The following is a 15993-nucleotide window of genomic DNA, read 5'->3' on the forward strand; positions in this document are numbered from 1 at the left end:
CACAGTCACCAGATCTCAGTCCAATAGAGCACCTTTGGGACGTGGTGGAACGGGAGATTCTCATCATGGATGTGCAGCCGACAAATCTGCAGCAACTGTGTGATGTCATCATGTCAGTATGGACCAAAATGTCTGAGGAATGTTTCCAGCACCTTGTTGAATCTATGACACCAAGAATTAAGGCAGTTCTGAAGGCAAAAGGGATCCAACCTGGTACTAGCAAGGTGTACCTAATAAAGTGACCATTGAGTGTATGAGGGATTTCAAAACAACATCGGACAACCATCCTGATGAAGGCATAATGGCTGAAAGAAGTGTTGAATAAAGCATGGAGTACTGGAGTTGAGCCACATGTTTTAATTTTCCATTAGAGCAAGGCTGCTGATGTGTCCTGGAGCAGGATGCAGATCTGCTTATGAGCTCAAGGGATGAGCTACTCTGAACCTCCTGACCTCCTGACCTCTGTGGACACATAGAGCATATACAGTATAAAGTCTCCACATATTTGGAGTAGTTCTGAGGACAGCGACTGCAAGTTAAAGAGCTGGGAGGAGTCCACATGTTCACACATAGCCTGTTCTGTGATCGTGGGAAAAACAACACATGAACAGATATCTTGGTGTTACCTAATCTAAGCTGGCTGTGGGGGATTGTGAGTGACTCTGCCAAATGCACATGTTGTAAATATTCCAGGAGGTGATCTTGATATCAAATAACAGGAATAAAAACACAAGTGTTTCAGCAGTAATGTAACTTAGTGACTGGTCAAATGCACTGAAACACCCATTTGCTTAAACGTCTCATCTCACCATTATCACAAAGCTGTAACTTCCCTCCTGACTTACAGTAACTGTGTTAAATCATCTTGTTTCCAAGAAATTAGACAGCTGCTAAAAATAGACAGTCGTGTATTGGAAATGTGTTTGATTTCATACAGTGCGAGGCAATATGTGACTCAAACTGCTGCCTGTGAAACCAGAGGAGGAGGACGTACTCAGATAAGTAAAAACAGCTACACAACAGTGTGGAAATGCTCCAAAAAGTTTTACAAGTTAAATAATAAAAGCATCAACATCAAAATATATGTAGAATTGCCAATTTCATTATATAATGATGATTATTTGATGCATTAATTTCATGTCGCAGCTGGTAAATGTGAAGATTTTATTTATATACTGCTGGCTTTTGGATCTCGAAAATCAAAAAAGTCTCAGCCTGTAATGATGAAGTATACTTTATTTGTTAATTATATTTCACATTATAAATCTCAATCTGAAAAGTAAGCAGTGAAGTTATCAAATAAATGTAGTGGAGCTATGTGAAGTACCAGAAAATGAGAATACTCAAGTAAAAACACCTCAAAATGTATTCTGAATATTATGAAAATGACAAATATGGGACCAAATTTATCACTGATGTTACCTCACTTCTTTCACAAATTCCACTGAAACTCCTACTTTGTCTTAATCATTGTTCCACTCTTGGTTATCCACATCACACACAAACATCACGTGGTAACAGGAGTTCAGAAAAAAAGCAGAGGAAGAACAAGGTGAAAGGGGAGGAGAAGTCCCACATAAAAGCCAGTTTGTGCTCAGGTGTGGACTGTGGCAGCAGACTGGCGCACCAGCAGGTGAGTGGAAATACACACGACATACAAACACAGATAGCATGACCAAACTGATCCTGTGTAGGGCTAATCTAAGAGAGACCTGCGTTTACTGGTTGTGTTTAAACCATACACTGCCTTGTTGAATAAAATATGTACTCATTCATTTCTACTTGACTCCACAGGACAGTCAAGAATCCCTGATAGCAGAGGTTTTGTCCAGGATGCAAACCTTGGTCACTTTGTGTGCTCTTCTCTCGCTCCTCTTTTCTGTCCATGCAGATGTTGTGGAACGTTTTGAGGTGTGTCCTTGTAAATCTAAGGGACTTCAAATTTGTTTGTGTGTGTGAAGTAAGTGGCTCACTTTTGTTATTTTGTCCCAGGATGTGCCAGAATGCATGAAGTATTTCTATAAGGAGAAGGTGCCAGAGTGGGGGGCGTCTACACCTGGTGCTGCCCGTCTCTGTCAGCGCTTCGTCAACAGGTAGGGAAAGGGCAGAGAGTGGAATTAAGACCTCTATACTGCAGTATTTGGCACTATGATGTGAACTTCATCCAACTGTATTGTACTTAACTCACTTGAATCTCAGGAAATCTGATCATTTTCAGCACTTAATATTTCTTACTCCTCAATTTTCATTGCAACACTACTGATCTCTAAGTCACTATAGTTGATCTTTGCACCACCAGGTACCACTTTGCCACACTGTACGACACCAACCATCGTATTGCTGTCTACTCTGCCTATCATTTCCAGCCCAGCAATGGAGGCGGCAGGGAGAGAAGGTGGTTTGTAGAGCCTCAGGTTCGTGTACTGTGGTGCACTTAGTATATTTTGTTCTTAATTCGTACTTACTCCTCTTCTGCTCATATTACCTGTTGTGTTCCTCAAGGTTCAATTTTATGTCCAATAGAGTGTGCCAGTAAACCCCGAACTCCATTAGTGCTTTTAGCACTTCTGGTTCTCTCGTCTAACAGTCAATACGTTTTTTGAATGGGATTTTGGTAAAATGCCTCAAATAAGGTCTGTGGTTAACAAAAGCTTAAGCGAGTTTCAGGTTTTGTTCTACGACATAAAACACGTCAGTAAATACCCTACTTGTGAATTTTGAAGCTTTTACATGTCGTAAAAAAGGTGGTTGCTAGCAAGTTGCTCAATACGACTACAAACCCTGTCGGGGACATTAATTGTCGTCACCCCCGAACAGGCGAGAGTGCTGGCAGTCCACCATTACAGCTTCTTATTTAGCTTAAAGGAGCTATATGTAAGAAATCTAAAGCAAATAGTCGTAAAATCCTCCTAATATGTCACAGAGACTAAGGAATAATGTTCATATAACATACTGATCTTACCACCAACAATAGTACAGCCAGAATATTTGCATCTAAAAAAAATTTTTGCGGTCCACAAATCATGTTTATGTTTTGAATTTGTGTTTTGGCCTGTTGCGCCACCCACCGCCGTCTACCAGTCATGCAGTCAGTAGAGTCTCAGCATCAGTTACAGTTACGACTGAGCTACAGCAGCACGGCAAGGAGCATTAGCAGTGTCCCAGTACATAGCATGAGCAGCTGGCTTCTCCTCAGCTGTATCCTCGCAGCAGCGTTAGCAGCAGAGAAGCCGGACTTGCTCAAACGGTCCGCTGGAAAACCGAAGATCAAGGACGTGGTGACACGGCCCTGCCACGGACATGACTTGCGGCAGTATTTTGAATTTGAGCGCAGTAACCATTTTGGCCACATTCTTACATACAGCGCCTTTAAACAGTGTGATTTCCCCATTATACAATGTTTTTAAAATAAAGCGGCCAAAATCAGTTGAAAGCTTAGTGGCAGTGGCGTCAAGAGTCATGCGACCGTGGAGTAGTCATGTAGTCTGTTAAAACCTAACGTTAGCTTTTTACTTCTGGCGATCACATTTAAGCTTCAAATGCGGTATGAAAGGTGTTCATATGTGAAGATTATCTCGCTGAACAAAACCTGTAAGTATGATAAACTTGTGTTAGCCACAGAGCTTATTTTCTGACATAATCCAAAACGCAATGGAAAAATCGCATTCACTTTCTATTCCGGGAACCAGCGCGATGCTAAACTTCCGGGTTTTGACGTCAGCCCTGGCACACTCTCTTGACCTTTCCCTAAGCCCTGCCCCTTTGTGATGCTCAGTCAAGCTGTCAGAGTAAGCATGTAGCCCACACTGTAACAAACTGAAGAAATATTATCATATTTTTGGAGAAATGAAAGAGTGACTCCAGAGAGAAGCAGACAGAGGGGTCTACAGTCTGTGTTTGAAGGATATATCCAGGATGTCAAACTGACTCAGCAGCAACAACAGGTTAAAAAGACAAAGATAGTTAGAAGCTAAAGCCGAACTATAGGCTACAGATCACAGTGTAAAAGTGAACCACCACATCACTGCTGATCACCACACAAGACAATGAATATAAAGGGAAACTTCACTGATACTGAACCAGCTGTGTGGCATCACAATGTGTGCAGATGACGATGTTTGGCTTCCAACAGATGGGCAGGGATCTCTGGGGGGGAAGTCAAACAACGTTCATCTGCACACACTGTGATGACACACAGCTGGTTGAATATCAGCAAGTTTCCCTGCTTCCCTTCACTGGTTCCTGTACAGCAGGGTCGGTCTTTGTTTCACTGTTATAATCATCAAAAAGCAAAAGCAGCATGTGTATACATTCAGTAGGCTATATCTTCAGCAGCTAGCTAGCTAACCCTACACTTTTCAGGGTTTGATTTTAGTTTTGGAACAGGGAAGAAACGTATATTTTTCCAACCTCTCCAGGTAACGAGTATCACAACGTATACACAATGTGCCCCAGGCACAACATTTAGCTCCAAATCCACAAAACCAGCCTGGAAATGAAGGAAACCTGAAATACAGCACAGCTGTATTGTTGACAGATCCTGGTCTGAGTCACCTGATGCTACGTTATGATTGGCCAATCTGTGTCCAGGGGGCAGGACTTAGCCAAGGGTACCGACACCCTCCCACTTTGTCAAATAATCCAACATGACAATGTATCGTTTCATTACCACGCAGACGACTCACAGACATACCTTCCCCTGAGATAGGGTGACACAAAAAGCCACTGCTGTTTTTGCTTGTCATCAGATTAAAGCTCATACCAAAAAAGTTGTCCAGTACTGCTTCCTCTAAATTAGAACTGTCTCCAAAATTAAACCAACACTCCCAGAACCCAGAAAAAGTCATTTACACATTTACCTTCTCTAGACTTGACTATTGTAACTCTCTCCTTCAGAACTCAGCAGCTGGGCTTCTCTCTGGTTTTAAGAGATGATACTGCATCAACCCAATTCTGGCTTCCCTCCATTGGCTCCCTGTTCGTTTTAGAATAGATTTTAAGATCTCACTGATCACTTTTAATTCCTCTGGCTTTGGCCCCAAACTATATGGTGGATATGTTTACTCCACATGACCCACTTTGTAGCCTTAGATCCTCCAGGGGTGGAAATCCCGGGGGGGACAGGGGGGACATGACTCCGCCTTCAGTAAAGCTGTCCCCCTCTAGAATAATTTGAGACACAATTAATAATTTTTGAACAATGCAGTAATATTTATTAAAAGCACAATGTAAGCGGTGCTCATTATAAAAGCGCAATAATGTGCTATTTAAATCTTAAAAGATTTAGTCCCCCCCTCCCATTCCTAGTAGTGGTATATCCCACACTCTTTCCAATAGGCCGGGCTGCTTGGCAGCAGTAGCAGCGTGTGGCTGGACCCGGCTGCCCACATTGGGCGGGGTAAGATGTACACCCACAGATACAGTTTAACTTACAAAAGTTACAACACATCCCATTTACTGTTACAACAAGCCCCAGGCCCAGGCTGATAATATAAACTGTCTGCAACATTTCTCCTGCATTGTTCAAAAGCCAGAGTTTAGTGATAGTCAGAGAGGACAGGAGAGAGAGAAGAGGGAGAGGAAAGGACAAGAACAGTCAGTGGCGGAGCGGCTCGTAGTTAATATCTGTAGGCTCTCCACCTGTCAGTAAGACAAACATGAATGACGTGCAGTCTAACTGACAAGGAGCAGTTATTGCGTGCGACTATTACGCACGGGTTTGAGGTGCGCAGCGGCAGATCTCACAGCACACTGTTTATAAACCAGTTCACCAGTTTAATTGCAGGAAATGTTTATCTCACTGCCGGTAAAAAAAAAACGAAAAAAACCCAAACAAAACGGTTTGCTCCTGCAGCCAGCCAGAGATGAAGGATCCATTCCACACACCTGAGCCAGAGCAAAAAGAGGGAGAGAAGGAGAGAGATCGAGTTTCTCTCTTTGATGAATGAAGCCTTATTGTTTTGCTGCTATTAAACAATGAGAGACATGTTTTCTCCCTTTACTTAATAGCATGAATATTCACACTACTGCGCACGGGGAGACAGAGACCTGCTCTGCTCCATACACACTCAGCACCTTGGACAGCACGGTGCACCTGACTGTTGTCGTTGTGTACATGTTAATTTGATTTCAATCATTTTGTTTTAAATCTGGACATGTGCAGGTGGACTCAGCCAGTGCTAAGAAAGGTCCTATGTCTGCCTGTTGGAGAGATAGAGAGAAGATTAAAGAGTCAAATTGCGGTAAAAGATGTTGTATAAAAGACAGGCTACAACTTTTTTTCCTTGTCCCCCCCTGGAATTATTCTCTAAAATTTTACTGTTTATTGTCCCCCCAACTATGAAATGGGATTTTTGGCCCTGGTAGTGGCGTCTGGCTGTCCCCAAGTCGGGGCTTAAATCTAAAGGTGAAAGCCTGCAGAATCAGTCACCCCCTTTAAATCACTTAAAATCACACTTGCTTTTATGTAATGTCATCTTTTTATTCATCTTTTAATCATCTTTCAGCCAGTCTTTTATTATGTCTTGATTCTCCTTAATAGTATTTTGCATGTATTGCTTTTAATCTTTTTATTGTATTTACTTTTATTGATCAAGTATGGAGAGTACAGTATAATAATGATTGTATTGATAGAATTGGGGTTGTAAAGAATCAACCACAAACATATTGCATTGCTATCGTTCAGTAAACAATTTTATATGAGGCCCAGTGACAAACTGCATGTGTTTAAATCTGAGAGTGTCTTACTTCACAGCTGGTAGACATGTCCTGGCAAGCAGAGATGAAGGATGGCTACTGGCTGGGTAAAGATCACCCTGGGGTCTACCTGGGAGAGAAACAGGCTCTGAATGAGGACTATACACACTCTGGCTTTGACCGTGGTCACCTCAACCCCAATGGACACCATGCAGGTAATGGAGGTTGAAAATGGGTGAGTGTTGGGAGTGAGGTCAGTAGGTGGCAGCAGCCACCACACAAAGCTGTCGGTTGAGTTCAGCAGGGGTGATATACAGTATCACAGACCTCTGAGAGAAGTAATGGATTACTGCTTTAAATTAGTGTAATGAATTGAGGGATTCATTTATTTGTTTCATGTTTAGTCCAGTTAATAATAAACTGTACCTTTTTCCATGACTTTCCAGATTTCACAGACACATATGTAAGTGCATTTTAGACATATTTTGCTGTGATACAACAGGATGAAGGGAAAGTCACAGATAGCTAATCTTTGCATCAGTCTGTTACTCAGAAGCATGGAAGGTTGAATTACTTTATGGTTTCTGGTTTCTATGGTGTTGTCAATTGGGTGTCTGTGGCATCTGTTGTCAAAGCAACCATAGGGCAGCTATGGGAGGCTGCAGCCAGAGAAATACTTGGAATCTCATCTCAATTTTAAATCGCAAGGAGGAGTTTATATGCCAGAGGACATATGCAGATACATTTTATTTATTTATTTAATTTAACTTTATTTAACCAGGGAGTCCCATTGCGATTGAAAATCTCTTTTACAAGAGAGACATGGCCGAGGTAGCAGCCAATCAAAAAACATTTAAAATGCAACAAATGCAACATAAAATACAAAAAAAATCACAATAAAACAACAACAATTCAAACATACTGACCTCTCAATAGAAATAAGCACATTTCTTTCACCAGTTTCTTTATGGTGACCTTAAATGCATCGATGGATAGAAGTGTTTCTAATTTTAGATCTTTTTGAAGATTGTTCCATGTCCAAGGTGCACAACAGGAAAATACATTTTTCCCTAGATCTGTTAAAACCCTGGGTACATTAAAAAGAAACCACCTGGTGGAGTGTAGCTAGTAACTACCAGAGCTGACACACAGAAGAGAGCAGATGGAAGTTTGCCCAATGTTGCTTTATAGATAAAAATAATAACAGTGCTGTTGTCTGCGAGTGGTCAGTGATGTCCAACCCACCCCATCATTAAGAAGTGAGTGAGTAGTGATGAGTAAGTGACTTTGCATTTGTAATAAAACATAGAGAACATAACATAAACATAAAATGGAGGAGGTTGCATGCATATACAATATGTGACCATACTTAATTATTAGCTGCCAAGTCTGTTTTATATTTATAGGTTTTACAAAGGCAAAATGGAATTTCTTATAATTACTTTATGTTTTATTCACTTGAGATCATGATATGAATATTTTTGTTGTGAAATTATTCCTTTTTCTGCATGCACTACATTTTTTATAATCTCAAAGATTGTTATCACAAGATTAAAAACAATCATTATCATGAGGGAATAAAATTAGAAAATGGCATTTGTGCATGACCTTGTGGTTTTCCTCAGTTTTGCAATTTTAAATATTAAATATGTGAGCAAATGTTGAATGTTGAAAGGGTATTAGACAAGATAACAGATAATTGTCATCAATGCTGCTCTGATCTGTTCCCATGGGGTCTTTGCTGCTGCTCTCCCTGCCTTAGGCTTTCCATGTAGGCGCATGGAAGGGCAGAGAAGTGTACTCTCTCACTTTCCACTCAGGTGCATGCAATACAGCAAATAGAAATAAAGTTTTTGTTGACTAAAGTGTGCATGACTAAACTGTATTTTTTTTTCTTGCATAGCTTTCTGTAACTCTCCATTCCTATCTCTCACAGTCCCGAGCCGCAATGCCACTTTCACCCTGACCAACGTGGTTCCTCAGAACCCCAAGCTGAACCAGAACGCCTGGAGGATCCACGAGTCCCAGCTCACTGACCTTTTCAGGGAAAAATGCTCCAAGGCCTACGTGCTGGTTGGAGCCGTTCCCTCTGCTGACAACTGGATCGTGAAAAACAACGTGAAGCGTGTCAACATCCCAGAATATCTATGGAATGCCTACTGCTGCGTCGACAACAATGGCAGACCGATTCACAGCGGTGGTGCCACAGCGAGGAACACAGAGGACAACTGGGTGGAGAAGCTCTCTTTGGATGAACTGGGAGAATTTCTCCAGCAGTTCTCCAATCAGCCAGTAGGGGAGCTGTTTTACAACAACTGTCGGGTATAAAAGATGACAAATAGACAATGAAAGAGGAATTTTAGGGGCCATTGACCTTTAATATTACATGACATTTGTATAACCACAAAGATTTTTTTTTTAAAGCATTGATTCAAGCGTGGTAATACAGTAAAAACAAATTGAGTTGTCAACAGTTTTAAGTTTTAACACTAATATATCCCTTATTATTTTATTATTCAACCACAAAATCAGGAATGAAAATAAAGAACAGAGTGACACAGTGACTGTTTGCTTGTGTCTTTTTTATTGGCATAAAGGCAAATAGCAACATACACAACTGAAAACACAGTAAGTGTCTGTCTTACAAACACAAAATCAACGGTCATGTTTTTTGAGCTGAGCCACTCCTTTAGGATTACAGTATTCCATCCAAGAAGCAATGTGTCTCTAACCCTAACCCCAGTGTATTATGATTACATCCCAAACTAACACCCATCTCTCTGCACTTTTAATCAGCTACAGTTTAAATTTTTTGTCATATTTAAGCATGGGGTGGTCACTCCAGCAAGGCAGGTTGGAGAGTTTCTCCTCAGTTGCTCTTGTCATATTTAGCCATGGGGTGGTCACTCCAGCGAGGCAGGTTGGAGAGTTTCTCCTCAGTGGCTGTGGCTATGGGCCAGCCCCAGGCTTTGAAGAACCCAGTCAGGTTCTTCCCAACAATCTGGGAGAAGGTCTCAGCGTACAGGTTCATCTTTCCCTCGTTGTCACTGGGGTAGTTGCTTATCTTGTGGTAGGCAGCAAACACCTTCTTGAAGGCATCCCAACCAAACTTTTCCTGGAGCTACATGGAAGGAGACAGAGGTCGAAGACAATGTGACTAGACAGTAGATTGATGGAAGTTAATGAGAGAAAAACAGGAAAGTCATAAGAGGCAACTTTATCCACATGACAATGGGGCTCAGTCCAGAGTGAGATATCTGAACAACTATTGGACTGATAGATGAACTTAATAATTATGTCATCTTTAACAAGCGGGACCAGATTAAAATTCTTCTTGTCCAACACAAAAGACCTCTTCAGAAAAATAAATGTTGAAGACATCTTGGCAAGATGTTCCACAGTCAGCCCTACAACCCGTTTACACCTTATGCCTGAACGTGATGTTCATTATGGACCATCCATCATGAGCGCAGAATTCCAGTGACCAAAGAACACCCAGGTTAAGAGCAGAGAGGCTGTTTCTCCACAAACTTTCCTCACCAGGTTTCTTTTGAAATACAGTAATTCTCTTTTACCTGCAGATATGTCTCCAGGGCCGTCCACACATGCCAGTCGCTGAGTTTTCTGCCCCCTTTGACATAATTGTCTACAGTGTTCTTCCGTTCTGTTGCGATCATAGCTGGATGAGCCTGCATTGAAGACATAGCACTCATTATATTATAATGTTAACTGAGGGGAAATAGCAGAACTGAGAAACATGTGATCACAAAAAGAGATAAATAGTGGTTGTCTGTTAATATAAAAATGTGTCACAATACACAATGACACTTAGAAACCTGGCTTTTCTGGGCCTGGTCATTTGGCCAAAGCAAAACTGACTGATTACCTTTTCCCTGTTGATCCCCAGCACCTCTTCATGGACATACACCGACCACAGGTTGTTTGTGGCCTCTCCGGTGTGTGGTCTGAACTCCCAGGGGTCTCTCTGCTGGTTGTGTCCCAGTTCATGAATTTCACCCCACAGGACCACAGTCCTGTCATCACCTACTCTGAACACCTCACTTACAGTATATGTGTGCATCATGACAGGATAGCCTGAATGCATCAGACCTGGATGGAGAGAACAGTAAGCACACAGGATCCATGACTTAAATCTTATTCATTTATAAATAGTTTTAAGGGTTCAAATAACAGACCCACCATTCTCACCATTACAGCACATGTGGCTGAGAAATGCAGCTGACTGAATGTGTGAGAATGTGACAGCAAAACACACTTACCAGCAGAAATCTGCACATCTGCCACAAAGCGTTCTTTGCGTGGCAATTTCTGTGGTATGGCAGCCAGGTCAGTGACGCCTTTCATGATCTCATCCCATACCGCTGCCACCTTTTCAGGGTGCTCCAGGCCTCGAACAAAATCTGACGGTGCACTTATGATGATGTTGTCACACTCCAACTCTGCCCAGGGTGCGGGAGCTGTGCGCAGCGACGACCATTCAGCTGCTGTTGTAACACCTGAAGTAAACAGGTGGGTGTTGGTGGGGGTGAAATTAAAAACAGATTAATCGAACCATGGGCTGTCAATATATTGGAAAAAATAGAACGTACAAACAGGACCAGGAACCTGGTTCCCAGGCAGCAAACAGGGTCATAACTGCCGCATGATATGCATTACATTGTTCACACAGACATTTGTGGAGCATGAGCAGACAGCGACACTCACCAGACTTGTAATAGGGAGCAGCTATAGCTTTCTGCACTATCACCTCTGCCCCCTCCACCTTTGTGTTGGGTGGAGCCACCAGGTAGATGAGCCCCCCCCACAAGTTCCACACCTGCATCTTCTCTGCAGTAACAGCGAATCGCTCAACCACAGATGGTGCTCTCTTTAACTCTGCATGACCCAGGTGGTCTGATTGACAGCCTATCTGGATCTGATGAGGAAATGGAATAATGACTTATTGCTTTGAAAACCTTTAGGAAAAGTCTGCTTGATTTTTCCATAGATGTCAATGGACATAAAAATGGACAGAATAGCACTGGAGGCATGTGGGACAGTATGTGAGATGAGAACACAGAGAGAAAATAGGTTTTAGAGGTTAAAGGAAAAAACCTTTCGTTTTAAAGCTGTCACATAAATCTTTGATATCTTGCAGCGACTTTCCTTATAAAGGCTTGTTAAAGTTTAAACAACTCATATAATGTCCATGCAATGTAAAAGGGTTGATCAGAATATTGATATTTTAATTTAATGATATGTCTGGTATTGATATATATCACTGATTAATGTCTTACTCAATATAAATGAGTAAAAGGTAGTGTTACTGTACAGATTATAAAGCCCTTTGAGATAAAATTGTTATTTTGGGCTATATTGACAGAATGGACTTCACTTGGTAGTCTGAATTAGCAGAACATTGACAAACACATCATGAACTGATCAAATATTGTATTTTGTGCACTGTACCTGCCAGCTCTTGTTGACGATGTTTGCTGGTATGGTGATCTCAGTCTTCATACCAGGAGAGAGGTACAGACCTGTGCTGATCCACTCGGCCCCTCCTGACACACATACAGAGCAGCAAACGTTACACTCAGAGGGGCATATAAGGCTCAAGAGAGATTTTATCTATCCTTTTTGATAAATTACAGGTCTGCATGTTTATCACATAATCATCTTGCACAGTTGTTCACAACAACTGACCTGCTGTGTTGGCATTAATCCTGATACTTTGGTTTTCCATGATAGGCATCGGAGGGCCCACCTCGATGAGGTACGGCAGGAGAGCATCACGATCTGGGGACACTTTATATGCCTTTGTCCCCAAACTGAGGAGCAGGTGATCTCTGGGACTCTTCACAGGGTTCTTCTCACTCACCTTGAAATAAAGTGTATATGAATGATTATAAAACAGATCTGTTTGTTGTCTTATACAGTAGCCTGCAGTACTTATTATGACTTGTTTGATAGAGCAGATGCACCCTCTTTATATACATACTCAAAACACACATAACATAAAGTAATTCACTGCTCACCGGTTTCATGCCAGACTTCAACATGTCAGTGAGGATGGACAGCACATGATTGTAGGAGTAGCTGTCATGAGCCTCCAGCTTCAAGAAGTAGTCACACTCCACGGCCAGTTTTTTAAGGTCGTCCTCCTCATGCTTGGAAAGTTTGTCACCCTGGATAACATCAGCAGCAAAACGGCGTAGACGTTGGCGGAAGTGTCCAGTGTCCTTCATGGCCTGGCTTGGCACAGGAGCCTTGTAGGAACCTCCTCCAATTGTGTTTGGTGTCAGGCTCAAGCCCATTTTGTTCAAGATCTTGTTCCCTGAAACACAGTTCAACAAGTCTGACTTTATCTACTGGGTCGAATGGTCCATCTTTTATGGTTACGGTTTTAAAGATCAGGTCAAATGAACTGTGGAATCAACATTCAACGAAACCAAAATAGCCTAAGTTGTGTCTATATTCAATTAAATTAGACAGTGCAAATGTGTTGCTGTCTTAGCACAGTGGAAGTCATTATATGGGTCTGAATTGGCAGGCTTGTGCTTGATAAGTGTCAAAGCAAACATCCATTATCTTATATCATCAACTCTTGGTCTGCATTATCATACCTGTGGTTTCCGTCATAGGGTTTCCAGAATGTGTGTACGTCCAGTACCAAGTGTGCCCTCCAATCAGCAGGCCTCCTCCCTGTGCTACAAAGTCTTGGATTTCCTCTGCATCACCATTGCTCCATACTGTACACCCAAATACACTCAGGTCTTTCCTGAACATTGTCTCCTCATGCTTCAACCCGGACTTGCTGGCAAGTCTGAGGTTTGGCACAACACCAACGACCCCCTTCCGGCCCTGGTCCAACCAATCAACGGCACTGGTCCAAAATGGAGCCAGTTTCTGTAATGAAAAGAAGCATTTCAAAAGAGACAGTAGTTAATGATGTCAAATGGTTTGGCAGAACAGAATGTAAGATTAATTTAGCACACTACAGATAACCAGCCACAAGTAGCCTTAAGTAAAGATTTTAGGAAAGACATGACATACTGTATTCACACCTAATACACAATACACACGAGGAGATTTTCATTCTGTGCCTAATTTAACTCAAGACAGACTTTTCTGTTCATTTAAAGACATTGTAAGACCATTCATTCAGACTGCACCTCTACTGTCAGAAGTGCTTCATGTCCGATCACAATGACTCGTCCCTTCCCATAGTAGCCTCCTGCCAGGAACACCCTTCCATCCTCAGTGGTACCAATGGGGAAGGCCAGTGGTCCGTGGACCAGAACCTCAGATGACAGGGCATCTGCCCAGTCAAACTCTGAAACCCCCTGGAGTAAGAACTCCAGGTCATCTTCAAAATTTTTTCCAAGACTGTATTAGAGAAAAGCAGAGGGATAGAGAGACACACAGGGGGAGATGGGTGAAACAGGAGAACAAACTACAAACTATTTAGATTCAGTCACAAACATGAAAGAGGAATATACACTTACCGTAGAGTCTTCCATGAGGATGGGATCTGAGGGTGGACAGGTATGATCTCTGCATTCCCATAATCTGTAGAGAAGTAGATCCCTGCCACACCAGACACTTTATTCCCTGGGAATTGTAGAACTGTGTTCTCTTTAGGATGAGTTGAAGCCCAGTGCCATGCCTGCCCCGCTATCAGCACTCCTCCTCCAGCTTTCAGAAATGCCACCAGCTCCTTCACATCTGCACCCACACTGTAGGCATCTGTCACATACACACCAAGCCCCACTTTGTCACTGAAGGCCTCAACAACTTTGGCTTGGAAGTTAGACTTGCTGAGGTTATCAGCAACTGCCTTGCTGTTTTGTTGGACCCCCACAGACAGGTTGTCAGAGCCATCTCCTCTCAGCCAGGTCAGAGCATTCTCTACCAGAGCAGGAAAGGTGGACAGGTAGGCTTCATGCCCCAGGACCACAACCCTCCCACGGCCAAACAGAGAGGCTGCCATCAGGACCTGGCCCTGGCTGTTGATTGCTAAAGGAAAGGCATCGTTTCCAGTTAGCACCAGGTCACAGGGAACACTGGAGCCCCGGAGGTCCAGCTCCTTCAAACCTTTCATCAGGGACATGTATGCCCCATTGTGGTAGGACTGGGTGGGCTGAGTGGACATGATGAAACAAGTAATGCTTGGAAGGTTGGATGAAGAAGGTGGAACAGATTTAAATCACGTTAATGAGTGAAAGTAAACAGTTGTACAGAGGTGTGATGTGTCAGTCAGGCTGTCCTGTGGGAACAGAAAGATTATTAACAGAGTTTAACATAAACTGTTTGACACATTTACAACAATAAAGATAAATTGTTAAAATGTCTACAATTGGTTCAGAAATGGAAAAAAATACAAATCAGCAGTTGTCGATCCATTAAAGATCAAGAGTTTGTAGGTTTAAATTTAATCCAAAAACTACAGAAATAAAACAAACACTGGTCTTTACCTGAAAGTTAATTTGGTCAAATAATTGGATCGAGGCACAGCAGTTTTCCCAAACAAAACACTGTCTGACCAGATTAAAGAAAGACAGTGAGAGAGCAGGACATGGAGGACTATTTAAAGGAAAATTGACAGAGAATAAGGGGAGGGACTTGAGTGAAAAGAGAGGATGGATGAGATCAGGTAGATTGGCCACTTGACCCGCCAACATCCTGGAAAGAGGAACTTACTGGGGAAAAGTAACCACAATGTTGTCATTTTAATGTATTTCAGAATATTACAGTAACATACTTTGCCTCTGTGATTCTGAAGAACTGGTTTGCTAAGAGAGAACTGTTTACACAATGTCTGCTGGGAGTGCACTCAGGGTGACACTGTTGTCAGTATTCTCAATTCGTATGTTTGTATTTGTTTTATGAAAAGGTAATAGTGGTTATCAGGTTTTAAGAGGTGCAGTGGTGTAAATGTGTGGTTGACTGATAGTGAGGAGAGTGTATTTATGTGATAGTTTGATTCATGATGTATTAGTATAGCTTGGGCCTGGGAGGTAGGGCTAGTCAAGTGTCTTCCTACTACTTGATATTTTTCTTTTAATCCTGACAGTCTGAATGTACTGCATGACTGTTTGTCTGCAATTAATGACTTGATGGTCAACAATTTCCTCCAGCTTAATGCTGCTAAGACCGAGGTCCTTATTGTCACTCCTGACTGTACTGCTTCTAAGGTGGCTAGCTGTATTGGGTCCCTGAATTCAAATATCCACTCTAACCTGAGAAATCTCTGAGTCATTTTTGACCAGGCCATGCACTTTAATAAGCACATCC

General features: G+C 42.2%; 2 protein-coding genes across 2 annotated transcripts; one reads left to right on the forward strand and one right to left on the reverse strand.

Moving 5' to 3' along the window:
• The first annotated feature begins 1605 nt into the window (after positions 1-1605).
• On the forward strand, positions 1606-9260 carry si:dkey-243k1.3 (endonuclease domain-containing 1 protein-like). Its single transcript, XM_049575746.1, has 6 exons — positions 1606-1633; positions 1795-1911; positions 1993-2093; positions 2300-2414; positions 6755-6911; positions 8633-9260. The coding sequence occupies exons 2-6, from the start codon at positions 1834-1836 to the stop codon at positions 9022-9024; spliced, it is 843 nt and encodes a 280-aa protein (XP_049431703.1). The 5' UTR covers positions 1606-1633; positions 1795-1833; the 3' UTR covers positions 9025-9260.
• Positions 9261-9277: 17 nt separating this feature from the next.
• LOC125888398 (TRPM8 channel-associated factor homolog) lies at positions 9278-15246 on the reverse strand. The gene is made up of 12 exons (XM_049575744.1): positions 15174-15246; positions 14205-14965; positions 13872-14085; positions 13323-13605; positions 12735-13033; positions 12403-12577; positions 12166-12260; positions 11422-11632; positions 10977-11213; positions 10583-10806; positions 10272-10385; positions 9278-9817 (listed from the first exon to the last, which is right to left on the reverse strand). The coding sequence occupies exons 2-12, from the start codon at positions 14849-14851 to the stop codon at positions 9566-9568; spliced, it is 2751 nt and encodes a 916-aa protein (XP_049431701.1). The 5' UTR covers positions 14852-14965; positions 15174-15246; the 3' UTR covers positions 9278-9565.
• Positions 15247-15993: the final 747 nt, after the last annotated feature.

This window comes from Epinephelus fuscoguttatus, linkage group LG5 (genome assembly GCF_011397635.1).
Source record: "Epinephelus fuscoguttatus linkage group LG5, E.fuscoguttatus.final_Chr_v1".
Taxonomy (NCBI): domain Eukaryota; kingdom Metazoa; phylum Chordata; class Actinopteri; order Perciformes; family Serranidae; genus Epinephelus; species Epinephelus fuscoguttatus.

Excerpts from the sequence above, each read along its gene's own strand:
- si:dkey-243k1.3 (XM_049575746.1), top strand. The coding sequence starts at position 1,834 with ATGCAAACCTTGGTCACTTTGTGTGCTCTTCTCTCGCTCCTCTTTTCT. Across the intron at positions 1,912-1,992 it reads ATGTTGTGGAACGTTTTGAG|GATGTGCCAGAATGCATGAA; the intron begins GTGTGTCCTTGT and ends ATTTTGTCCCAG. Across the intron at positions 2,094-2,299 it reads TGTCAGCGCTTCGTCAACAG|GTACCACTTTGCCACACTGT; the intron begins GTAGGGAAAGGG and ends TTGCACCACCAG.
- LOC125888398 (XM_049575744.1), bottom strand. The coding sequence starts at position 14,851 with ATGTCCACTCAGCCCACCCAGTCCTACCACAATGGGGCATACATGTCC. Across the intron at positions 13,034-13,322 it reads CCCTATGACGGAAACCACAG|GGAACAAGATCTTGAACAAA; the intron begins GTATGATAATGC and ends ACTGTGTTTCAG. Across the intron at positions 10,386-10,582 it reads TGGGGATCAACAGGGAAAAG|GCTCATCCAGCTATGATCGC; the intron begins GTAATCAGTCAG and ends TCTTCAATGCAG.